This window comes from Sciurus vulgaris (assembly GCF_902686455.1).
Source record: "Sciurus vulgaris genome assembly, chromosome: 10".
NCBI lineage: Eukaryota > Metazoa > Chordata > Mammalia > Rodentia > Sciuridae > Sciurus > Sciurus vulgaris.
Genome location: NC_136470.1, coordinates 11028353 through 11056195, shown reverse-complemented (window position 1 = coordinate 11056195; position 27843 = coordinate 11028353). Strand labels below are relative to the sequence as shown.

Genomic DNA, 27843 nt, shown 5'->3' with positions numbered 1-27843 from the left:
TGAGATAAGCCAATCTCAAAAAGCCAAAGGACGAATGATATCGCTAATAAGTGGAGGATGACACATAATGGGGGGTGGGAAGGGTTAGTGTTAGGGTTAGAGTTAGGGTTAGGGAGGGGGGCAAGTATGGAGGAAGGAAGTACTGTATAGAGGGTAAAGAGGGGTGGGAGGGGTGGGGGAAGGGAAAAAAATAACAGAATGAATCAAACAACATTACTCTATGTAAATTTATGATTACACAAATGGAATGCCTCTATGCCATGTACAAATAGAGAAACAACATGTATCCCATTTGTTTACAATAAAAAAAAAGAAATTAAAAAAAAAATTAAAAAGTAGTATGAATAACAAGTACCATAAATATAAATATTAATTCATTTCATATGTGCATTCAGGGTAAATATAAACGAGTGATATATTCTCTGAGGTAAGTTTATTTATGTACTTGAAAAGCATAAGAAGACAGGATGGTAATACACATCTGTAATCCTAGCTACTTGGGGGGGCAAAAGTAGGAGGATTATAAGTTCTAAGCCAACCTGAGCAACTTAGTGAGACCCTGTCTCAAAATAAAATACAAAGGTCCGGGATGTAGTTCAGTGGCAGGAAGCTCCTGGGTTCAATCCCCAGTACCAAACACACACACACACACACACACACACAACACCACACTACTGTATCGATGTTTGTTTCCTGATTTTGGTACTGCACTGCAGTTACACAGTTATATTTTGGGGGAAATACACACAGAAGCGTTCAAGCATAAAGAGGCGTCCGCCTGCAACATATTGTCAAACACTTCAGAAAAAAATAAACTAAAGCAAATGTGAAAAAGGGTTAACATTTGGGAAATCTGAATGTTATGCAGAAATGTTTTGTAACTTTCCTGTAACTCTTATGTTATTTCAAAATAAAAAGTTAATCAATCTCTAAATTCACAACTTTCATGGCAGAAAATAAACACAGTGCACTTAATGTCATACTAAATCACTTTTGGCACCTGGAGTAAAAAACAGCTGGAAATAAACCCCTTTTTGGAGTGCTCTCTGGTTTTCAGTCCAGACCTCTAGGGTGGGTGGGAAAGAGGCCCAAGATGCTCTCCAATTCAAAAACCCATAGCCTCTTCATTGGCACAAGGGTCTAGACCACCTGCCCTGCAGTAGTTACCTGTAAAAATTTTAAATATCCTATTTGTCACAGATAAAATATTTGGGAAGGCATGTATTTTCATCTAAAAATCCTACAAAAAGTGATTTAAGTGGTGACAAACCTCTACAAAACAATCAGCTTCTGCAGGCTCAAAACAAAACCAGTGAACTCGAGACTCATCTTTCTTAGCGTGGCACGCCACCTTGTGACAAAAAGCTGAAAAGGCATCAGAGGAGGAAGGAAACCTCTCTCAGAGCCAAAGCCACTGGGAGGGTAAGAGGGGCCTGTGTTTATCTCTCACCACTTCCAGGAACTGTGCAAGGTATTTCCTCAGGTTAACACACCAATAGGGAAACAGTCTCAGGGTCACATAGCTGATAAGTGGCAGAGGTGGAATGAAGGAGAAGTAAACCGACCTACCTGTTCTGAGTGGCCTGCTTTGTTTTGCTTTGGTTACGTGGAACTTTACTACTTTACCTTGCTTTGTATATTTTACGATGTGGAACTTTACTACATGGAATATTATACGAAAATTGCAGTGTAATGTGTGACTGTGCAAAAGTCCAGTGATGTAAAACTAAAAAGGAAGCACCTGTAATAATTTTTGTTTCTCACATGGATGTTAACACTGGTAAATTAGATGAAATTTCCAGACGTGATGATACAGTAGATAAAATCTCTAAAATTGCAACTTTAAGATTGGTCAATCCAAACCCTTGTACCGTATCAGCCTGATCAGATACAAAATTTACTGTGTGCAGAAAGCCTATTTAGAAGGTAATTGCCTCAAATACTGTCTCTATTTCTATAGAGGAACTTAGGAATATACACAAGGCCCTAGGACACATAGGTAGCCATGGGCTATATGACTGGTGCATAAGATGCAATCTTCCAGTATCATGGCAAATGTGTAATCAAATTGTTAAATCTTGTACTGATCGTCCAAATTTACTCCAATGTTTTTGACGCAACACTCCCTCCCGTCTTTCATCACCACGTCGCTTTAACTATCAAGTCCAGATTGACTTTATTGGACCATGTCAAATTTCCATAACCAATATGCTTGCACCAAGGTCCATGTCCATTCTGGTTTGGGACTAGCTTATGCAGCCACCAAACCAAATCAAGTAGCCACAATTATGTCATTATGGTCTTGGTGCTCCACGTTTGGCACACCAATAATTATTTCATCAGACCAGGGATCACATTTTACAGGATCCTCAGTACAAAAGGTCGCTGCATCTTTGGATATCCAATGGGATTTTCATCTAGTATACAACCCTTCAGCAGCTGGATACATCAAGTGTTTCACTGGACCGCTAAAAATTAAAATTAGACCCTCCCCACTGGATACTGTGTTCCCACCATCCTTCTTCCCCACGCCAGAGTTCCAAGATGAATCCATGCCATTATTAACTGATAAATGTATCACATGTTCCAGGAATGACAAGTCATTCAGGACGGGCAACATTCTAGGATGAGGACCAGGAGCCTCAGTCTGGACAGCTGCTCAGAAAGGTCACCTCAGCATCACCAAACTGAAGATGATAACTATTGCCATCTGCCATCACACTCGAATACCTGATTTCATTTTTCATTGCAATCAAATCACTTACATGGGCCAGGAGACCAAAACACGTTAAGGACTTTGAAGCTTAAAGGTATGTGTTGAATCCACATTCTTGTCACTGTCTTGTCTGTTATCTTCATCATCTACATCACTGGTATTCTAATTGGGCATTTTTCCCTATGTAACCAGTCCACTGACAACCAGATCACCACTTGGAGACAATACCTCATCACAAATTATTCCATCTGTCTGGTGGAAACTGTACACAGGATCGTCCTGAGATAAACACCAGAGTTCCAAAACACCTGTGGAGTACATGCCTGGATCTCCTAGTGATCGCGAGCTGATTACAACCAGAGGACTCGAAATTTCTTTTTCATATGATCCTAAGAATTTTCAAGGCTTTTGATGGAGTGCCTCCTGCCACTGACACCCGAGGTACGTTTAGCTTCATAACATGGGGCATAATCTGTTATGGATTTGGGTCATTGTTGGGCTGGTGGGCCCACGGGATGTATTTGCATCCACAAACGAGGACAGTGATGGAGTTGAAGACCCTACCACCACTCTTGAATATGGACCTGGAGGAAAAGGCACCGCATTCCAATGCATCAGATGCACTCAATCATCTGTCAAATAACCACATCCTATAAACTTATCTCATGTACCCAAATACTGGGACCATCTGTCTGGGGGACGTAACACTTCTAACACCACAAAGTCGTTCTGGGCAAAATATGCATTCTGCATGCATGCAGCAAAGACTATTTATTACTCATATTGCAAGGAGTATTATAAAGTAACAAAACAATTGTCACCGCTTTTCCATAAGGAAGCTACAGCAATTATTCTGAAAACCCTCTTCATTGCCATTCTGTAAAACTTATCAGAAATATACGAGCAGCATCTGCAATTTACTCAATTTACTTTCAAAAATTAGCACCAGCTCACCAAGTACTGGCAATGTCATATCAAGGACCTAGTGTCCCTATCACACGAGTATGGGAACCTGAGGACTTGGACCAGATGTTCACCTGCAAACATGCAGCATCCTTTAAGTTTCTGTCAACATACTTCAGCCTGTACTCACAACAAACGCTGAAACACAAGTATGGTGCTTCCAATTACATCTTTTATGACTATAGTACCATGGAGGAGAACCAGGATGACACAGCTACCCTGACACAGCCACAGCCAAGACCACCACCTCATTGAGAACTTCCTACGCATGGGACTGGAGGAAAGACCAGGATGATCAACACCGACTTTCTACCGCACTCCCGCCATACCTGAACTGTTTGGTGGGGAATGTAAGGACACATACCTTTTTAAATTATATCCAGAATTGGACAGCTCAACTGTATCAGCACTGTGCATAGCTGATTTCCCCAATTTACCAGTTTATGGTAAATTTGAACTGTACAACATTGATAGATTGGATCTCCTTCCCACCACTGGATGTATGGGCCAAAATTGCAGTTCTGGGAACCCAAGCTGATCGATATCCTCTCATCATTACAGATCCAGGGCCTCAATCATTCCCACCCTTGCAACACAAACCACAGGAGACTTTCAGATGCAACACTGAGAATCCAGACTACTTCTTCAGGCAGGCATCATGTCTCAAGACATTGATCATATCTGACTCAACCATTCCGAATGAGTCCTCTATCAATGCTGCCCACGTTGGCATCATTTGCTTCGACTTCCAGCCTAAGGCACTCTTCTCCAAATCTGAACATGGAATACCATTCTATAATATATTTGAGAGAGATCCAAGATAGTGGACTAGAGGGAGGCTGCGTTCCTTGTCACTCTATAACTCGGGTTTCAAGCAGAGGATATCTGTTTCTCAGTGAGGCAGTTTTTGCTGCTTATCGGTCCCCTGCTCTTCACCCCATTTGTCTACTGCGATCACCTGCAGTCTGCCAGTATAACTACTTTTAGAGTGCAGATTGCTCATTGCTGCCTATCATTCACCATTTGCCTGCCTCTTGCCTATCCATCACTTGCCTTTCACCTACCCATCACCCACCGCCCGAGGTTCACCTGCTGATCGTCCGACAGCAGCCAGCAGACCGACCTCAGGCCACTAGTGGAGCACCAGCTCCTGCTGTTGCCTGGAAGTCCACTGTCACAGTATCTGCAGGTTTGGTTACACATGGCTGCCACCATTTTGAGACAACAACCGGGACCTGTAGGATCCCTGGCCGGACTGACCAAGCCCCATCTCCAGGACCCCTCAGCCCAACCAATTACTCCCTGCCTCCGGGGTCCTCAGACCGACTGACTGCTCTCCGCCACCAGGATCCCGCAACCAGACCAGCCACACCCTGCCTCCAGGACCCCTGCCCAACCAACCACACCCTGTCTCCAGGACCTCCGGCCGACCACTGCCCATACCCCAACCTGCAGCTCCCCATTTGTCAACACATTTGGAAGCCAGCGTGGCCATCTTGGATTATCCTGGAAGCTGTAGCTCTGATCTTTAGGTGGGGCAAATCCCATCCTGAGGCACCTGCTGGAGACTAGAAGCTCATTGTCAGGTACCTCTCATATAACAGGCTACTGAAGACTGGGAGGTTTGAATACTATATGACTGTTATAGCGTGTAGATTTTTTTCTTTTTTCTTTCCTCTTTTTTGAAAATTTTTAAGTTTTTATTTCTTTACTTTTCTCACTCTATTTTCCTTTCATTTACCTATTTCCTCAGTCTCTTTCTCTTTTCTGATGCTAACAACCAACTTCTTTTGAATATACTTTCACTCTTTCTATGATCTAGAACTTCTATATACTCTTTCCTTATCCCATTAACAGCTACATTCTACACGCTTCTCCATCTTCTTTGTCCTCCATTAGAAACTGCAGACCTTACTGCAAATCTATTTGTTATACTGTAGATAATAATTGAACTCATTCTGTTTATTATGACAATATTGCTAACATCTTCATAGGTGCTATTTGGTTTAGGTTGCATATTGTCTGTAAGGGGCACTGCTAATATTGATCTCCCCCTTAAAGAAAAGGTTTTGGAAACCTATAGGGTCACTATACGCCTATACAGGGAAAACTACAATACCCCAGATCTGCAGTACTAGAGGGGAAGATACATGAACAACATGAAAAAACAAGGGAAGACAATGATCCAAACAAACATAGATTCTATATTAATAGAATACAGTGACAGCATGGTAGAAGAAATGTCAGAAAAGGAGTTCAGAATGTGCATAATTAAAATGATTCATGAAGCAAAGGATGAGATAAGAGAGCAAATGCAGGCAATGAATGATCATACCAATAAGCAGTTGAAAGAGCAACTGCAGGAAGCAAAAGATCATTTCAACAAAGAGAAAGAGAGTCTCAAAAAAAAAAATGGAAATACTTGAAATGAAGGAAACAATAAACCAAATAAAACAACTCAATGGAAAGCATCACCAACAGACTACACCACTTGGAAGACAGAACCTCAGACAATGAAGACAAAATATTTAATCTTGAATATAGTCGCCCAAACAGAGAAGATGGTAAGAAATCATGAACAGAATCTTCAAGAACTATGGGTCATCATGAAAAGACCAAATTTAAGAATTATTGGGATTGAGGAAGGCACAGAGATACAAACCAAAGGAATGAACAACCTATTCAATGAAATAATATCAGAAAATTTCCCAAACCTGAAGAATGAAATGGAAAATCAAATACAAGAGGCTTACAGAACACAAAATGCACAGAATCGCAACAGATCCACACCAAGGCACATTATAATGAAAATGCCTAACATTCAAAATAAAGATAGGATTTTGAAGGCCACGAGAGAAAAGCATCAGATTACATATAGGGGGAGACCAATACGGATAGCAGCCAACTTCTCAACCCAGACTCTAAAAGCTAGAAGGGCCTGGACCAACATATTTCAAGTTCTGAAAGAACATGGTTGCCAACCAAGAATCCTATACTCAGCAAAACTAACCTTCAGATTTGAAGATGAAATAAAATCCTTCCATGATAAACAAAAGTTAAAAGAATTTACAAAGACTGCACTACAGAATGTTCTCAACAAAATATTACATGAGGAGGAAATGAAAAACAACAATGTAGGTCAGAAAAGGGAGGAACTACCATAAAGGAAAAATCAATCAAAGGAGAAACCAAGTCAAGTTAAAAACGAAAAATAAGCCAAAATGACTGGGAATACAAATCATAGCTCAATAATAACCCTGAACATTAATGGCCAAAACTCATCAATCAAAAGACATAGACTGGAATATTGGATTAAAAAGAAAGACCCAACAATATGCTGCCTTCAAGAGACTCATCTCATAGAAAAAGACATCCACAGACTAAAGGTGAAAGATTATTTGACCAAACTATCCAGGACCTATAAAAGCTGTTTATAACCACACCGGGACATGAAACTGCTGACTTTATTTCCATTCTCAACCCAGCCGAAGACTCGTCCTGTGACTATAGCACAATACCCTTGCAATCAGCCATAAACGTCTATCATACTCAACCTGTGCCACAACGTCTAGGACACACGTGGGTAACGCCACTCAGCCAATTCCTCTGGGCTAACCAAGGAGAACTTGCTGGGTTCATAGACTCAAAACAAGTGGATTAGATCAGTCCTAATATCTTTATCACGGCTGCAGACCCAGTTACAGACCTACACTCTGCAGACCTAACAGAAATCTCCTTTCCAGACACAATAGTTAACTTGGGCAACTATGCGTTCCTGACATGCTCCATGAGTAACCATACTCTTGTGAGACATCACATCATCCTCTTCAATGACTCCCTCAAACTGCAAGCCGGACGCCATTTATCTACTAATGGGATGGAAGTGGATGCCTACTTCCATTCAAAGTTTTGCTCTGACATCTCTACGATCTCCTTCCAAATCAATTGCACATTTGGAGATGCCTTATCTTTTGAGCCACAGGACTTCACCCAACGACGCCTACTGAACAATATACAATGCTCAATACAACACGTAGCCTCTACCCTACAACATAATGAGAAGGCAACTGAAGCAGCTAACAAGGACATTGAGGCACATGTTAAATGTGTGGACACGTCCATTCATGACCTGGATAAAATAGTAAACTTGGTGGACAAAGCTGCCTTTGTCATGAAACATAACTTAGCAGAAATGGGCCAAGATCATTCTCTATATTGGGCTGTCCTTAACCTTTTTAAATTTAACTATTTCTACCTACACAGATAGACCCGTGGTACTGGCTAATTGAACTACGTAACCTCTGTATCGGTCTAATCCTCATTATTATTGCCATCCGCATTTTCCTGTGTGCTTGCAGGAAAACAGCATCCAATGTGTCCGATGCAGCCATTTACCCGGAGGCCTGCCAATCATAGATGCAGACGTCGGTGCTGTCATTGGTGTCCCGCCTCCCACCAAACTAGATTTTTCCAATAAAATTGGAACAAACTTCCCCACAATGGACAGTGGTCATTACTAGACTGTTACCCTGCTTTAAGCCTCAAAAATGCCCACTTTATACCTCTATACCTATGTTGAATTGTAAGTAGATCTTAATAAAATACCCTTGTGTGATTGACTTCCCGCATATTGCATCACAATCTATTTGTACATTATTTCTGCAATGGCAAGGAGGATGCTGATCACATTTCACGGCCATTAAGTTTTATTTCTGCTTCATATTATTCACCAATACACAATATTTTGCTTATACACTTTGTACCCACTATACACCTATTATGTGATGACCCATATCTGAAGTATTCCAGCTCCTACACCGTAGATGGAGGGTATCACCTGTGATGAGGAACCATTTTGTTCCCACAACTTTCCATCATTGTGCACCCTCTCCTTACGCTCTTTGATTATCCCATACTTGACTCGCTGATGGTACAGCTCTAATTAGACATTGCCGGGGTAGGGCTATGCCTCCCTTCACCTCATGTCTATCTTACCGTTGTGTTTTATCCATTGTGCTGACCCACTCACCCTCTCAGGAGCCTGAGTGGCTCAGGGGGTGGAAGGTTATGAGCAGTGTGCTTTGTTTTGCTCTGGCTATGTGGAACTTTTCAACTTTAACTTGTTTTGTTATATTTACTATATGGAACTTTACTATATGGAATATTATATGAAAATTGCAGTGTTATGTGTGACTGTGCAAAAACCCAATGATGTAACCCTAAAAAGGGTGTAACCAATGAGAGACCCCCCAAAAGGGGTGTAGTCAATCAGAAGCAGCTTAGAGCAACCACACTCAATACCCCCAAGTGCCATCCACCTTATCTAGCCAGGACAGACACAAGAAGCTCTGTAAGACCGATCAGGGGATGGGCCGGTGGAGAGTCGAGACAAGGCCTGCCTGAACGTCAGAGAGCTGAGGATACCAGAGGACACCAGAGCTCACCAGAGAGCTGAGATCCTGGGTAAGCTGAGCCAAGGACCAGACTCACCCGCCTCTGCTTCCCCCCTGCAGTGAACTCTCCACACGCACCCTCCGGGCCAGATAGAATCCCAGCGAAGCAGGCCTTGACGGGGCTCACCTCACGGCCTGTCCGTGGGGAGCACTGGAATGTCAGGTATGAGACCAGAGTTAGGCTAAGACTAGAGTTAGATTAAGTACAGTGTGTGACTTTGTGCAGTGAATAAACCAGCACTGAGAAACTACCCACCTCCCACATCTCACACTTTAACTGCTCATGACAGTACCCATAAATCCACAGCCCCCAAGAGTCCCAACTTCATACCAGAATTCTCTAGGAACCAGCACTGGAGGTTTTAGCTCTCCAATTGTTCCCCTCATCACCAACTTTACTCCCTAAAATCTGGCTGGGCTTTTCCCAAAGCCAGCGACATCCACAGCTACACACACGCCAGTCCTGGGGTTGATTTGGTTCCACCTATTCTCCTAAAGCCACCATAGTAGCAGTTTCCCCAAGTTATATTTCTCAAGTATCCCAGGAGATAATTTCTGGGTCTCAAGCATGAAGATAACATATGACTGACTCTTCCCTTCTAAAAACATACAATGCACATTTTATGAAGAACCCTAAGTGGGGAAAATGTACCCAGGGGTGAGGAGGATGTTTCGACCTAGTGTGACCTAGTTCAGCCCTGGACTTCCCACACTTCTTTGACATACATTTTCCCAGGTCCTGAAGAGATACAAATGTTCAATAAGCAGCTTAGGAAATACTGGTGGCATGAAGAGTGGGGTTCAGGGACCAAGAAGGGCTGAGTCAGGATTCCAACCAGCAATTACTTGACCTCTCTGAATCAAAGCTTTTGCCTCAATTGTGAGGATGGTAGGAGACTGTAGGTGGGACACTGAGTTCTCAGTGCTAGGCTAGTAGAATGAAGCTAAAACAAGGCCTTCACATGGAATGATTAAGCTGAGTATTGAGGGAAAAAATGGTGGAACATGGAAAAATAACTATTAAAGGAAATAAGTCACCAAAGCTCCTTAGCTACAGTACAACTTCGTTATTCAGGCTCTGTGACTGCAAGTTCATCTACTTGCTAAAATGTATCTAAGGTACTCTGTGCTTAATGAAGCTTCACCTGTTGATTAATGGGATTTCTGTATCACTCGAGGATATGTGCAGAGACTGATGTGCTGAGGTGAGCAAGGCGGAGTTCTCCCTTGCCGCCTCCAGAAATGCTGTCACATGTGAACAAGCGTCCTGCTCAGCCTGCCCAGCACCAGTGTCTTCCACGCTTGGGTTCTTCCCGTTTCCAGGTTTAAAATGGCCCTCAAGCGCAGTGCCGAAGTGCTGTTCAGTTTCCAGCACAGGAGGCTGTGATGTGTCTCAGGGAGAAGATCCATTAGGGGTTTCACTGAGCGCTTGTTATGGCGCCACAAGCCCAAAGGTGGTGAGTCAACAGCATGTATCAAATAAGGTGTCTTCAGGCAGAAACCCTAACACAGGTTTTGGTCATCAGCCCAACATAACGTTCCTGCGCAGCTCTCAGGAACCTACCCATGTCTCGCCCTAGGGACAATGAATGGTTCAGCACGCTCCAATTTGGAGTCTATTACTACGACTTTATAGAACCTACCTACTAAAAACATCAAGAACTGACTATTTGGAAAGTTTTCAAATTTAAGGTCTGGGGAAAGAGAAAGTAGAGGACAAAATATTTTGGGCTTGGTAATAATGAAATTCAGGGGATGAGTTGAGGCAACATGTTAGTTTAATCACTCCACATTGTGTTCAAGCACCCTAGTCCCATTTTGTATCTCAGAAATTCATAAGCTATAATTTATCAATACATAATAAAAATACATACCTTTTTTAAAAAGAAATTCAGGGCATGAGAGAATAAGTGAAGATTCTGGATATTAAACAACCAGACTCGACATACAAACTAGTTCATTTATAACAAAGTGGAAATATTATTTCTAAGAAAATAGGGATGGGCTATGAAAACAAAAATTGTGTCTAGGATTACATAAGCATGTCCTGATTTTCTTCAGTAATTATTCAGAAAAGCATTGAAACTATCAATTACAGGCTGTCCTTTCATTTTCAGTCAGAGAAATAAGGAAAAATAATTGTACTCAGTTGCTGGACTGGAACTATAGGCAGAGCATGCACAAGGCCCTGGGTTTATTCCCCAGCATCAAAAAATAATAATTTCTACTTCAAGTAGCTTATACTTCAATTTCTAATTTTTCCTATTTTAACAAGTGATACAGTGAAGAAATTGATATGAATAGCACAAGCTTAATTGGAGTATCTTCTAACAAAATGTAAGACGGGCACAATAGTACATGCCTGTAATACCAGCAGCTCAGGAGGCTGAGGCAGGAGGATCACAAGTTCAAAGCCTGCCTGGACAACTTAGCAAGATCTTGTTTCAAAATAAAAACATTTTGAAGGCTGTGGGGTGTTGGGGATGTGGCTCAGTGGTAGAGCACTTCCTCAGCATGGCAAGGCCCTGGGTTCAATCCTCAGTTCAGAAAATGAATAATATGTTTACAGAATAAAATTAGCCTTAGATGTTTCTCCTCCTTAAATGAGGGCTTAAATGAGTTGTCATTTGACCTTAAAATATGTAAAAGTAGCCCCAAACTTCCACAAACTTTCATCAAAATCAACATGAGTGGTGACAGGAGAGTGGCATGGAAGAACTGGGATAAACTCATACAATTGGCAGAAATTCATATGAAGGAATTCAGTCTATAAAAGAGCAACGAAAACAAATACTCGTGAGTTCACACGACCGGACACCTTCTTCTACCAGCGAAAAATAGAGAGAACATAAGTTCAATGCATGTATGCTAAACACTGTGGGGTTCTTGATCAAGTGGCCAAGGTATGTGGTTTGATATTGACCTTTCAAGTTTTCAAAACTCATTAAAGTAATGCATGTTTTTTTCTTAGAGAAAAAATTATGTAATGGTGAAATCCAGCCTGTTTTTTTTTTTCCCCCATTAGTGAAAACACAAGACATTCAGACTCAATAGCCACTGAACCTGTGTAACAGTGACACTTTTATTAAGGGAATCACGTGTTTTTATTGATTACCAAGGATTCTATGAACTCACAATCTCTGTGAGGTGGATACTAACATTATCTCTCTTCTTCTTTAATGAGAAAATAAACACAGGAAATTAAATGACTTGCTCACAATTAAAAACAAATTCATGTCAGTCAGGAGCAGAAAGACCGCCACCACCATTTTGAGTCGGTCTTCAGGGATGCCCTTCATAAACCTTCACACCAGCATTTTACAGTCTGGGCATTGTTTCTCCTTATTTTATAAGGATGGACTCCTTTGTTGATCAGTATACTTGAACAACCGAAAAGCGAACAGCAAACCAAATTTTATGGTCCGTTTTCTCCAACACATAATAGAGTGTGTGAGCAGTCATGTGCACTGCAACAGGTGGAAAGGCTGGGAAAAAGTCGTCAGTCTTATGATTCCCTGGAAGCAAGACAAAGCTCACTGCCATTTTAGGAAACAAGAAAACTGCCATTTTAGGAAACAAGAAAGAAGATGGCGTCCAGAAAAAAGGCACAGCATTCCGCAACTGCTTCATTCGCTGCCCACAGCAAGTCCTCTCAGAGAGGAGAGGAGTTATGCAAAATAAGGCTTGCATTAGAAGTTGCATATACCACCATTGTACCATTCTGTTTACAGCAAAAGGCTCCATAAAACCCCTCTGGGGAAAAGTGCAACATAAAATCTTTATAACAAAGGAAAGCAACAGTGGCAAAAAAAGGTCCATAGGAACACAGTGCAAATACAGCATTTCAAACTCGGTAAAAGAAGTATTGGATCAGAGTGTGAACTTTCAGTTGAAGATGAATTTTGCAGCAACTGTTCACCCAAAGTTTGAGAGAGAGTCAGAACAAAAAGAGACTTGCAGTCTGTCACTAAATGGATGAAATGCCTAAGTTTTCACTAGGTCATAATAATCCCCTTTGGGAAGAAGTGCTTTATATTTAAAACTAGTTATTGTATTTTTTAAAAAATATATGGTTCATGCTTCTAAGCTGCAGCTGTCTCAAGCTTGCTTGCTATGAAACCATGTCATGTCAGATAAGGATGGGCTGTCAAAAGATAACCCAGTAGATCACTTAAGCTGCTTTTATGGGAAGAACACAGATGAGCTGCCTTACAGCCTTTACATTAATCATACAAACTGAATTTATATGATTATATCCTTCCCAGATAAAATCATATTGGAGGAATTCTTTTTAAAAGAAAAGTCCTTCAAACTAGTCCTTGGGCATTTAAAAAATCTTCATATAAAAGTCCACTTCTTTAATATATAGGAACAAACATTTTTCCCTTAAAAAATTTCATTTGTAAGCCAAAATAAATTACAACTTGCAGAAATACCTTTTTTAATGGCTCAATGCTTACTCCAATGTATACGGAGCTGTATTTTTTGCACATCTTTAGAAATTGGAGACACTGAGACAGAGTATTTTCCTCTGAACATGATGACACAACCCTGGCTCAGGGAACAGATCAAGCTTTAAATCTCGGGAATAAAAAACTGATACTCATCATCCAATCTATACAGTCTTACATTATGTACATATTAACAGTCTAGTCAATGAAAAAAAAAGGACAGGAATTTCAGAAAACTATTTCAAAACTCAGGCGTAAAAATGTAAAGAAACTAAACATTTAATGTACAATCTATTCCATTTGGCAATGTGTAAATTATACCAAGAGATAAAAACCTATCTACAAATAGAATATAACAAAAGGAAAATGTGATTTAAGAAGTGATCTCAGGTCCAGAGCTCTTCAGTTCTTCCAAATTTGTAGATCAGAGTGCTAGAAAAATACAAATAAAAATCATGAGAAAGAAACAAATGAACAAGTAACACAGAATTTGTTTTCTAAACATTGATCTTCATTGATCCCTTTGTATCCATTTTAAAAACTCAACGAAAGCTCATGGTAGTGGTATCTGAATTCACTTATTTTGTAAAGCAGTTTAACAATGATGGCTGAGTTTAAGTACTCCTTCTTAAAGCCAGGATTCACTAAATTGCCCAGGCTGGCCCTGAATTTGTAATCCTCCTGTCTCCACCTCCTGAGTTGCTGGGATTACAAGGCATGCACCATCACACCTGGCAAGAAATACTTGTAATGTTATTTTTACACCTGCTTTAATTTGTCTTAAGAACTCAATCAGAAAGCTCAAGTCCCACCAGGTTTTGGATATAACATGCATAAAACATATAACATGTATTAAATCTAATTTCTTTTTCTTGTTTTTAATAAAGGTAAACAATACATGGTTGTTGTTTTAATAAAAACAATTGTCTGGGTTCAAATCCTTGCTTGCATTTACTAGCTGGGTATCAAGTAAGCTTTGAGCCTTATTCTCTCATCTATAAAATGGGACTAACACCTGATATACATATATTGAAACATTAAATGAGAATTAAAAAGGTAACTTACATATAAAGTATCCAGCTGAGGTCTTGTCACATGGAAGAACCCCTAATTAAAAGGCCTATGTGTGCTCTTATGTAATAGAGGGATTTTTATAGTTTAAAGAAGTCCTATCCTTTTGAAATAATCCAAGGGACTCATGCATGTTCCATGTACATGCTGCTCTCATAAAAGAAATGGCATCTCTGTGTTACAGAAGTAGTTAAGAGGGCTGAGGTTGTGACTCAGTAGTAGAGAGCTTGCCTAGCATGTGTGAGTCACTGGGTTTGATTCTCAGCACCACATAAAAATAAATAAATAAAATAAAGGTATTGTGTCCATCTATAACTAAAAGAATTTTTTAAAAAAGTAGTTAATAAATCAAGCAACTTACCTAAAAAATATAAGAGCATTTTGAAAAAACACAGCTAGTCCTGGATAAACATCAGTATCTGCACATGCAAAGTAAAATGGATTAGAAGATTACAAAGACAAATGGCAGTAAGAAAGTCAGTGCCATTCATAACGACACACTCTGCATATTAGAACATACTACTATTCATCAACTCTGAGACATCTATAATGAAACTGAAATAAGAAAACACCCATTTCATTCTCCCAAAGACAGCTCTTAGCAGATTTTCTTTTTGTCTAAAGTAATTGCTATGGTTCTAACTATATCAAAAGTGTTTAGAGCTGGTGCCTTTAGTCCCAGCTACTTGAGAAGTTGAGACCGGAGGATGGCTTCAGCCCAGAAGTTTGAGACCAGCATGGGCAACATAGCAAGACCCTGTCTCAAAAACAAAACACACACACACATAAACCAGTGCTAAGGAAGCAGGATTTTTTGGTTTTTTTGGTAGGTTTAGAGGGTACAGAAGTTAAGACTAGGAGCATTTTACCACTGAGATACATCCTTAGTCCTTTGTATTTTTTTTATTTTGATACAGGGTCTTGCCAAGTTGCTAAAGCTGGCCTCCAATTTGCCATCTCTTCAGCCTCCTGAATGGCTAGGGTATAAGCATGTGCCACCACACCTGGCCAGCTTGTCCTTCTGCTTCCTATGACCAATATAAATATAGAAATATAGAAATATAAAATGGGGTTAGGAATGTAGCTCAGTGGTACAGCACTTGCCTAGAAATATAAAATGTTAGAAAGAACAAATTAATCTCTGATTATTTTATCGTCTGCTAATATATTTTCTTTCATTAATTCAGGAGTTATATTACAAATATGACCTATATCATATTTTTTCACTGACTATCCTGGAGGAAATGGTTACTATTTTCATAGGAAGAGAAAAAAATTAGAAATTACTTATATGTTTCTGGATAATTAACTTTTTTTAAACTATACAGGTTGATTTAAAAATACTGGACAGGATGAAGAAACTGATTTAAGTTTGCAGCATCATAGCAAAAAAAAAAAAAAAAAAAAAAAAAAAAAGGCAATTAGTTGAGAGTTCCAAGTTTGAGCCCAATTCCTGGGATTGCATCCTAATTCTATCGTGGACTAATACGCATATGATCTTAGGCAAATTACTTAATCTCAATATATCTTGGTTTATGCATACATAAAATGGGCATTATGGGTATCTACCTCATAAAATCAAAATTAAAAGAGTAGCTATGTATATACTGCTTAGGTACACAGTTCCTAGGTACAGGTTGAATATACCTTATCCCAAATACTCAGCAACAGATGCATTTCACATTTCATATTTTTTCAGATTTTGGAATATTTGCATATACATAATGAAGTAAGTTGGGAGTACTACCAAAGTCTAAACAGAAATTCAGTTATGTTTCATTTACACCTTATACAATAGCCTGAAGGTGAGTTTACACAATATTTTCAGTGCACCTATGTTTTGACCATAACTCATCACATGTGGTCCTCTGAAATTTTCTACTTGTGACATCATATCAGCAATTAAAGTTTGGATTTTGGAGCATTTTGGATATCAGATTTTCCAATTTGTGATGCTCAACCTCTATATAAATTATAGCTGCTATCATGAATATTAACAGTTCAAGAAAATTTGTACAGTAAAAGATTGGAAACATGTTAGAATGTCTTCTGAAATAAAAGTATATTTACTTTTACAAATAGAAGATTATATATATTGAGCAATGCTGTTGAAATAAGACAACATCCATAATTAAGAAATTTCTCAAAATGCACTAGTTCTTAAAGATTAAGATAGAACCAATGAGTATACAACCTTTATAAATAACACTTCCCTACATACCTTACAGAAATGACAACTTATTTCCATTTTCACTATAGAAACTGGAAAATTTCATGTTCTGCTTGAAGTAACTATTAAAATAAGCAGGTCATCAAACTACAAAAAGGTACCAAAAAACCTACCTCAGTATATAAACAAATGAAACCTAATATAGGAATGTATTTCTTGTAATGGAAGATGTCTTTACTTTGCTTCTGTGTTCAGCCTACAATGCTTGCTCCTCCTGCTGCTAGATGAAGCTCTCTGAACCTGTATGGTTCTGGGTGCTGCCCAATTCATGATTCATTCTTTGCTCAAATAAACTAGACAATGGTCTAAAGTTTCATCTTTTTTTTTTTTTTTTTTTTTTTTTTGGTGGAGGGAGGGTACCAGGGATTGAACTCAGGGGCACTGAACCCCACTCCCAGGCCTACTTTGTATTTTATTTAGAGACAGGGTCTCACTGAGTTGCTTAGCACCTGACCATTGCTGAAGCTGGTTTTGAACTTTCCATATTCCTGTCTCAGTCTCACCCAGCTACTGGGATTATAGATGCATGCCACCTTACCCAGTTAAAGTTTTTCTTTTAACCTAACTATACAAACCTTTCAAGGAAATCAGTGATAGCAGCTCACCCTTTTTGAGTCAGAGATAAATAGGCTTAAAGTATATTTTCCTATATGAAATAGGCAGGTACACTTGTGGTTACTAGGGCTGGTAGGGCGGGTAATGGGGAATACAGCACAGTGGGCATGGGGCTTCTTACTGAAGTGACAAAAATGTTCTAAAATGGGAGGACAACTCTGTGAATATACGAAAAACACTGAATTGTACACTTTAAATTGTTGAATTATATATTATATAAATTACATTTCAATGAAGCTCTTTTTGAAAAGTACTTTCCTTCTGATGGTCTTTATCCTAAAACCATGTGGCTCTCTTAGTGCATGTTTTTTAGATGCTAGGGATTGAACCCAGGGCCTCCACCCCTAAGCTATACCCCCAGCACTCTATCAATAATTTTTCTGGGGGATACTGGGGGGTTAAATCCAGGAGCACTTAAGCACTGAAACACATACCTAGCCCTTTTTATTTTTATATTTTTAATATTTCTTTTTAGATGTTGATGGGTCTTTATTTTATTCATTTATTTATATGTGGTGCTGAGAATTAAACCCAGTGCCTCACACATGCTAGGCAAGCACTCCACCACTGAGCCACAGCCCCAGCCCCTTTATTTTTTATTTTGAGACAGGATCTCACTAAATTGCCAAGGCTGGCTTTGAACTTACAATCCTCCGACCTCAGCTTTCCAAGTCACTGGGATTATAGGTATGCACCACCATGCTCAGCTCTATTAATATTTTTAATTAACTAAAATAACACATTTTAGATATCTTTGGTGAGTAACGTTACTTAAACATTAGTAAACCATAGTCTTTCTTGACCTCTCACTTAAAACTTGTATCAAATGAAAGACAAAGGCATTCCAAAGATCTTAGACTGATCAATCAATGAAACTTAAGAAATACTATCAAAAGTATTTAAAGATCAGCTGTGGATTATTATAAAGAGAGATGACCATTAAGGGAAGCACAAAGAGATTCCAGAGGTAGAGAGGTCAGAGGACAAATAATGTTCTCTGAAACCAACTCCTATCTTTGGGAAGAAAGCCAGTGAAACAGCCTCTTCCAATGCTTCTAGAGACTGCTGAGACCAGGTTTTGCTTTTTACCTCCAACCTGGATAAAAAGCTATGGCACCTAGCAAAGCCAGAAAATTCAGAATGGTGATATAAAGGCACATTCCCTGCATTAACTGTTTCTGTAGGAAGGGTATACATGTCTTTGGTCCTGCACTTATTAAACTTCTCTTTATAGTAATAATTTTAAAAGTACAGGTTGAAGTTGGAAAGTGTCAGTAGAAAACACTGGGGTCCATAGCCCTTATCTGAAATCCTGAGGGCAAGTTAGGCATTAGAATTCAGAATTTTTCAGATTTAAGAACAAAAACATAAAACATATATGTTACATAGCACTTCAAGCTGGGTCCAGACCAACATCTAAAAATCACGTATATTTGAATTTATTTTTTGTATTTATTTTTGTAGTGGAGATTAAAACCAGGGTGCTTTACCACTGAGCTACATCCCCAGTTCTTATTTTTTATTTTGAAAAAGGATCTTGCTAAATTGCTAAGGTTGGCCTCAAACTTGTGATCATCCCACCTCTGTCTCCGGTGTTGCTGGGATTACAGGTGTGTGTCACCATACCCAGCTTCAAATTCATTCTTGCAATAAAACATTTAAATACTTGGATTCAATGGGCTAAAGACCATAATGTGCTGCCTATCAGTTTAGGTCAGGTTCCGCTGTCAAACTGTTTATGAAAAACTTAATTGTGAACATTTTGAGGATTTCAGAATTGTGTAGATGGGGACCGACTACAGATCTACACTGGTTTCTCACTTTTATCAAGTCAACCCCCAATAAATGGCCTCTAGTGGAAGAGACTGGCTGTCCAAGGTAAGGAAGGGAAACAAAACTCTAGAGATGGCTGGGAGGTCAGGCTTCATTAATGGCTGGAATTTCCTAACTGAAATCATCCTGTTGCACAGTGAAGGTTTTATTAATGGCTAACAACTCTTCATGCAGAGGAACAGCTTTCAGCTAACTCAATAATTACACTAAAGTTTACTCCAGGTGAACTTCACGAACTAAGTCAAATATGGAAGATATCTAAATTTGTCCTACTAAATAAAGAAGGAGTACATACTTACTTTGGGTAACATATGCACCAAAAAGAATCCACATGGAAGCAATAAGTGACCCAAACATCAACATGAAACCAATGAAGAGCCAAACTCGAGCACCTGTATAAATAAGAGGCTTTATGATTTTGTTCATTTTTGCAGTTCTATAATGTCTTAGGAATACAGAACACTAGAAACACTATCTAATGTATATTATGCACATATTTATATAAATCTGCTACAGTAGTTAACTGAAGATTAAAATACACACACACCAAAAAAACAAAATGAAACAAAACAAAAAAACCTAAAAGGGATTAAGCCATACCTGAAAAGGAAAAAAGAAAGAAAAGTTACCTTTTTACTGGTTAGAGAAACTAGTATCTGAGAAAACTAGGCAAACTGCCTTGGTAATTATTCAATTAAATCCTAACTGGAAAAGTGTCCTGTATATTTATCAAAGTAATTGCTTTATAAGAAGCAGCATGTGTATACTGCAGACAGCCATCACCAGGCAGGACTGAGACTGCAAATGAACAAGGACCAACATGCTTCCTTTTAATCAATGATGAGCTTCTAAAAGTACACCATCCCTCAATACGGTATAAACAGCTGCTGGTCTTCAGGAGCATATTCAAGTTTTTTACAGTTGAGGCAGGCAACCTGTACCACATACTCTTGGAAAGTTCAAGGTCAGAAGTATCTATTAAACCCTGTATTGTGTGGAATTCTAGAATCTCAACAACAATACCATCCAGACACTCAAGTGGACTCAGCACATTTTTAAGAAAGCACGTCAATATTTGTGTCAGACCCTGTTTCACATGTATATTGACTGCCCATCACCCTGTAGAAAAGGAACAAAGTTCTATTGACATAAAAATAAACTCCTAGCCAATTTTCATAATTGAAAACTAAATTTGCCTCAATTGCAGATATTCTGTTACTAAGTGAATATAGATTCCATATATGTTTTAGACACCAACTAGGCAAGAAACGCTGATCAAAACTCAGCATGATTAGAATGGGTGATAGCTGAAAGAATAGGCCTTCAGTTGATTTAAATTTTAAAATGCAAAGCAGATCTCCAGAAATTCCTAATTAAGTTAATTTCTTCCTCTAAACTATATATAATCCCAGCTTTTATCTAACATGAATAAAAGGAACTACTTTTTTTAAATCTTGTAGTTATTTTCCATCATGTCCTTTACATATGGCCATACATGTTAAACTTTCTAATACAATTAAACAAGAAAAAAATTCTCTTGAAAAATGAGTATGCTCTTCTCACTGACTTGGTTTTTAACTGGGGCGGCAATGATGCTGACCAGCTCTGGAATGCTTTGGCTGTGAGCTCTGACCAGTGATTCTTCACTGTCCTTTGGGCCGTGAAGCTATCACAGGTGACATACACAGCACAAGTCAAGGCCAGGCTTTGCTAGCCTGTACCCTTCAGGTGGCATTAGAAATGATTAATAAAAGTAATAAAATAATTCTCTTTGTACACGCTGAAGTCATAACTAATATCTTTGGTATATGACTTACAATGCTTGAAACGAAAACCAGGTAAGACTCTACCTTGTTAAATTTACTTAAAAACAGAGGAAGTTAAAGTCACATAATTTACAATAGATATTAAATAAACTATAGTAAGAATTAGGAAGATTTACAGACATTTAATCAAGTGGATGATTTTAATTAATTCAGACCCTTCTATATCCCTGAACTATGTCCCACTAACTTGAAGACATGCTACAGTAAACACACGTATTTGGTTTCTTCAGTCTTGGCTATATCTTATACAAAGATGAAACCAAGGAACAATAAATTAGCATCATAATCGTCTACAGTTGAAACTATGATATACAATATAAATAAACTATTCAAAAGCCAAGAGAAAAAAAAAAAAAGAAAAAATGAGTATGCGACCAAAAGCAATATACAGAAAGCAATCCGCATTAAAATACTAAAGACATCCTTCACAGAACTAGAAAAAACAGTCCAAAAATTCATTTGGAAGAATAAAAGATCCAGAATAGCCAAAGAAATTTGAAGTCAAAAAAGCAATGCGGATCCAAGATGGCGGACTAGAGGGTGACTGCATCTCCAGTCGCTCCAGAGCCCAGGATTCAAGAAGGGGAGGCATTGAGAGACTCGGACTAAAATATAACCACGGGGTGAGTCTCCCCCACCCAGTGAAGCTCAGTTGGGCGGCAGGCCCGGATTCGAGCGGCTTATTAGAGTAGGGCAGGGCAGATAAGAGTCTCCCCCCAGGCAGCTCTGTGGACTCTGGCGGTGAGCTACTCCCACAGGGACAGAATCTCCACCCTCACGGAGCAGGCCCCCAGTGAGAGCCTTTCTGCACAGAAAGCAGCGCGGTCAGCTCCAGCCCGCCCCGCTGCCAGCTCCGGCCCACCCGCAGGTTGCTTCAGTGACCAGCACAGGGCGCCAGGGACTTCCCCAAGCAGCCCAGCCCCCCCCCCCCCCCCCCCCCCCCCCCCCCCCCCCCCCCGGCGGGAAGCGCCTCTCTAGGCTAGCTTCTCGGGGCAAACTGCCCAGTGAGAGCCTGTCTACACAGAGCCAGCCAAAAGTCCCCAAGCCAGTGGAGACCTCCGACCTGCAACCACCCTCTGGGACCAGGGCTGGGCAGCAAGAGACCTCTCCAGGTCTCTCTCCCTGGAACCAGTAGCGGGCTAGGGGCAGCATTCTTCGGAGGCACTACATTATCAAGTTAATCCAAGACTTCAGGCTACTGAGGGCTGGTAGGTGATACACTGGAAATCTACAGGGACAATATAAGCCAATAGAGGAAATCTACAACATCACAGAGTCCCACTGACATCTGACCAATATGAGAAAACAAGGGAAGAAAATGTCCCAAACAAACCTAGATACTATATCAATAAAACCCAATGACAGCACAGCAGAAGAAATGTCCGAAAGGGAGTTCAGAATGTACATAATTAAAACAATCAGGGAAGCAAACGAGGAGATGAAAGAACAAATGCAGGCATTAAATGAACGCACCAATCAACAGTTAAAAGAGCAAATAAGGGAAGCAAAAGAACATTTAAATAAAGAGTTAGAGATACTGAAAAAAAAAAACCAAACAGAAATCCTTGAAATGAAGGAAACAATAAACCAAGTTAAAAACTCCATAGAAAGCATAACCAATAGAATAGATCACCTGGAAGACAGAACCTCAGATATTGAAGACAAAATATTTAATCTTGAAAACAAGGTTGACCAAACAGAAAAGACGGTAAGAAATCATGAACAGAATCTACAAGAATTATGGGATATCATGAAGAGGCCAAATTTAAGAATTATTGGGATTGAGGAAGGCTTAGAGAAACAAACCAAAGGAATGAACAATCTATTCAATGAACTAATATCAGAAAATTTCCCAAATCTGAAGAATGAAATGGAAAACCAAGTACAAGAGGCTTATAGGACTCCAAATATGCAAAATTACAACAGACCTACACCAAGGCACATTATAATGAAAATACCTAACATACAAAATAAAGACAGAATTTTAAAGGCCGCGAGAGAAAAGAATCAAATTACATTCAGGGGGAAACCAATAAGAATATCAGCAGATTTTTCAATCCAGGCTCTAAAAGCTAGAAGGGCCTGGAACAACATTTACCAAGCCCAGAAAGAAAATGGATACCAACCAAGAATTTTATACCCAGCAAAACTTACTTTCAGATTTGACAATGAGATAAGATCCTTCCATGGTAAACAAAAGCTAAAGGAATTTACAAAAAGAAAGCCAGCATTACAGAACATTCTCAGCAAAATATTCCATGAGGAAGAGATGAAAAACAACAATGTAAATCAGCAACGGGAGGAACTAGCCTAAGGGAATAGCCAAATAAAGGAGAAACCAAATCATGTCGAAAAACAAAAATGAGTCCAATGACTAGGAATACACATCATATCACAATAATAACCGTGAATGTTAATGGCCTGAACTCATCAATCAAAAGACATAGACTGGCAGATTGGATTAAAAAGAAAAATCCAACAATATGCTGCCTGCAAGAGACCCATCTCATAGAAAGAGATACCCATAGACTAAAGGTGAAAGAATGGGAAAAAACATACCATGCACACGGACACAGCAAAAAAGCTGTAGTATCCATCCTCATTTCAGATAATGCGGACTTCAAGCCAAAACTAGTCAGAAGGGATAAAGAAGGACATTACATACTGCTTAAGGGAAGCATAAATCAGCGAGACATAACAATCATAAATATCTATGCCCCGAACATTGGCTCAGCCATGTACGTCAAACAAATCCTTGTCAATTCCAGAAATCAAATAGATCACAACACAATAATACTAGGTGATTTTAACACACCTCTCTCACCGCTGGATAGATCGTCCAAACAAAAATTGAATAAAGAAACCATAGATCTCAATAACACAATCAACAATTTAGACTCAACCGACTTATATAGAATATACCATCCAACAAAGAACGAATACACATTCTTCTCAGCAGCACATGGATCCTTCTCTAAAATAGACCATGTCTTATGCCACAAAGCTACTGTTAGCAATACAAGAGATAGAGATACTACCTTGTACTCTATCAGATCATAATGGACTGAAATTAGAAATAAATGACAGAATAAAATACAGAAACTTCTCCAATACTGGGAGATTAAATAATACACTATTATACGATGAATGGATAACAGAAGACATCAGGAGGGAAATTTAAAAATTCTTAGAAGTAAATGAGAACAAAGACACATCATATCAAAATCTCTGGGACACTATGAAAGCAGTACTTAGAGGAAGATTTATTTCATGGGGCACATTCAACAAAAGAAGTAGAAATCAACAAATAAACGACTTAACATTACAGCTCAAAGCCCTAGAAAAAGAAGAGCAGACCAACACCAAAAGTAGTAGAAGACAGGAAATAGTTAAAATCAGAGCCGAAATCAATGAAATTGAAACAAAAGAAACAATCGGAAAAATTAACAAAATAAATAGTTGGTTCTTTGAAAAAATAAACAAAATTGATAAACCCTTAGCCACACTAACAAAGAGAAAGAGGGAGAAAACTCAAATTACTAAAATTCGGAATGAACAAGGAAATATCACAACAGACACGCGTGAAATACAAAACATAATTAGAAGCTATTTTGAAAATCTATACTCCAACAAAACAGAAAACCTCAAAGACATCAACAAGTTTCTAGAGACATATGAATTACCTAAACTGAACGAGGAGGACATACACAACTTAAATAAATCAATTTCAAGCAATGAAATAGAAGAGGTCATCAAAAAGCCTACCAACAAAGAAAAGTCCGGGACCAGATGGGTTCTCAGCCGAGTTCTACAAAACCTTTAAAGAAGAGCTCATTCCAATACTTCTCAAAGTATTCCATAAAATAGAAGAGGAGGGAACCCTCCCAAACTCATTCTAGGAAGCCAATATCACCCTGATACCTAAACCAGACAGAGACACATCGAGGAAAAGAAAATTTCAGACCAATATCCTTAATGAACATCGACGCAAAAATTCTCAACAAAATTTTAGCAAATCGCATACAAAAACATATTAAAAAGATAGTGCACCATGATCAAGTGGGTTTTATCCCAGGGATGCAAGGTTGGTTCAACATCCGGAAATCAATAAATGTCATTCACCATATCAACAGACTAAAAGTTAAGAATCACATGATTATTTCAATAGATGCAGAAAAAGCATTCGACAAAATACAGCATCCCTTCATGCTCAAAACACTAGAGATAATTGGGGTAGTGGGATCATTCCTTAACATTGTGAAGGCCATCTACGCTAAGCCCATGGCTAATATTATTCTAAATGGTGAAAAACTGAAAGCATTCCCCCTAAAAACTGGAACAAGGCAGGGATGCCCTCTTTCACCACTTCTATTCAACATTGTTCTTGAGACTCTAGCCAGAGCAATAGACAAACCAAAGAAATTAAGGGATACGAATTGGAAAAGAGGAACTCAAACTATCCCTGTTCGCTGATGACATGATTATATATTTAGAGGAACCTGGAAATTCCACCAGAAAACTCTTAGAACTCATAAGTGAATTCAGTAAAGTAGCAGGTTACAAGATCAATGCTCATAAATCCAATGCATTTTTATACGTAAGTGATGAATCTTCAGAAAGAGAAATTAGGAAAACTACCTCATTCACAATAGCATCAAAAAAATAAAATAAAATAAAATACTTGGGAATCAATCTCACAAAAGAGGTGAAAGACCTCTACAATGAGAACTACAGAACACTAAAGAAATAAATTAAAGAAAACCTTAGAAGATGGAAAAATCTCCATGTTCTTGATAGGCAGAATTAATATTGTCAAAATGGCCATACTACCAAAAGTGCTATATAGATTCAATGCAATTCCAATTAAAATCCCAATGATGTACCTTACAGAATAGAGCAAGCAATTATGAATTCATCTGGAAGAATAAGAAATCCAGAATAGCTAAAGCAATCCTCAGTAGAAAGAGCAAAGCAGGGGGTATCGCAATACCAGATCTTCAACTCTATTACAAAGCAATAGTAACAAAAACGGCATGGTATTGGTACCAAAATAGACAGGTAGATCAATGGGTACAGAATAGAGGACACGGACACAAACCCAAATAAATACAATTCTCATACTAGACAAAGGTGCCAAAAATATTCAATGGAGAAAAGATAGCCTCTTCAACAAATGGTGCTGGGAAAACTGGAAAACCATATGCAACAGAATGAAATTAAACCCCTATCTCTCACCCTGCACAAAACTCAACTCAAAATGGATCAAGGACCTCGGAATCAGACCAGAGATCCTGAATCTTATAGAAGAAAAAGTAGGTCCAAACCTTCAACTTGTTGGCTTAGGAGCAGACTTCCTTAACAGGACTCCCATAGCACAAGAAATAAAAGCTAGAATCAACAACTGGGATAGATTCAAACTAAAAAGCTTTCTCTTAGCAAAGGACACTATCAGTAATGTGAAGAGAGAGCCTACAGAGTGGGAGAATATCTTTGCCACTCATACTTCAGATAGAGCGCTAATATCCCAAATCTATAAAGAACTCAAAAAACTCTACACCAAGAATACAAATAATCCAATCAACAAATGGGGTAAGGAAATGAACAGACACTTCGCAGAAGAAGATGTACAAGCAATCAACAGATATATGAAAAAATATTCAATATCTTTAGTAATAAGAGACATGCAAATCAAAATTACCCTAAGATTCCATCTCACCCCAATTAGAATGGCGATTATCAAGAACATAAGCAACAATAGGTGTTGGCGAGGATGTGGGGAAAAAGGTACACTCATACATTGCTGGTGGGGTTGCAAATTAGTGCAGCCACTCTGGAAAGCAGTATGGAGATTCCTCAGAAAGCCTGGAATGGAACCACCATTTGACCCAGCTATCCCACTCCTTGGCCTATACCCAAAGGACTTAAAATCAGCATACTACAGAGATACAGCCACATCAATGTTCATAGCTGCTCAATTCACTATAGCCAGATTGTGGAACCAACCTAGATGCCCTTCAGTTGATGAATGGATAAAGAAACTGTGGCATATATATACAATGGAACATTACTCTGCCATGAAGAATGACAAAATTATGGCATTTGCAGGCAAATGGATGAAATTGGAGGATATCATGCTATGCTAAGTGAGATAAGCCAATCTCAAAAAACTAAAGGACAAATGATCTCGCTGATAAGCAGATGAGGACATATAAGGGGAGGGGGTAGGAGGGATTAGTGTTAGGGCTAGGGTTAGGTTTAGGGTTAGGGATAAGGAGGGTGGTAAGAATGGAGGAAGAAAGGACTGTATAGAGGGAAAAGAGGGGTGGGAGGGGAGAGGAGGAAGGAAAAAAAATAACAGAATGAATCAAACAACATTGCCCTATGTAAATTTATGATTTTTAATTAAAATAAAATAAAATAAAAAATTTTAAAAAAAAAAGCAATGCTAGAGGTATCACAAAACCTGACTTTAAACTATAATATACAACTACGGTAACAAAAACTGCATGTACTGGCATAAAAACAGACACACAGACCAATGGTACAGATAGAGATGCAGACAAAACCCACACATCTCAGTCAGTCTACAGTCCTTGACAAAGGTGGCAAAACCATACATTGGATAAAAGATAGCCTTTTCAACACATGGTACTGGGAAAAACTGGTTATCCATATGTAGAAGAAT

At 39.0% G+C, this 27843-nt stretch overlaps 1 protein-coding gene across 3 annotated transcripts in view; it reads right to left on the bottom strand.

Moving 5' to 3' along the window:
* Nucleotides 1-12172: 12172 nt before the first annotated feature.
* Nucleotides 12173-27843, bottom strand: part of TMEM50B (transmembrane protein 50B) — a 52247-nt gene continuing 36576 nt past the window's right edge. For all 3 annotated transcript variants that reach the window (XM_079101362.1, XM_079101363.1, XM_079101364.1), the window contains exons 5-7: nucleotides 19632-19724; nucleotides 15016-15073; nucleotides 12173-14015 (exon numbers count right to left, since the gene is read on the bottom strand). In XM_079101362.1, coding sequence (XP_078957488.1) covers nucleotides 13970-14015; nucleotides 15016-15073; nucleotides 19632-19724 — 197 coding nt within the window. In that variant the 3' untranslated portion in view covers nucleotides 12173-13969. The remainder of the gene's footprint in view (nucleotides 14016-15015; nucleotides 15074-19631; nucleotides 19725-27843) is intronic.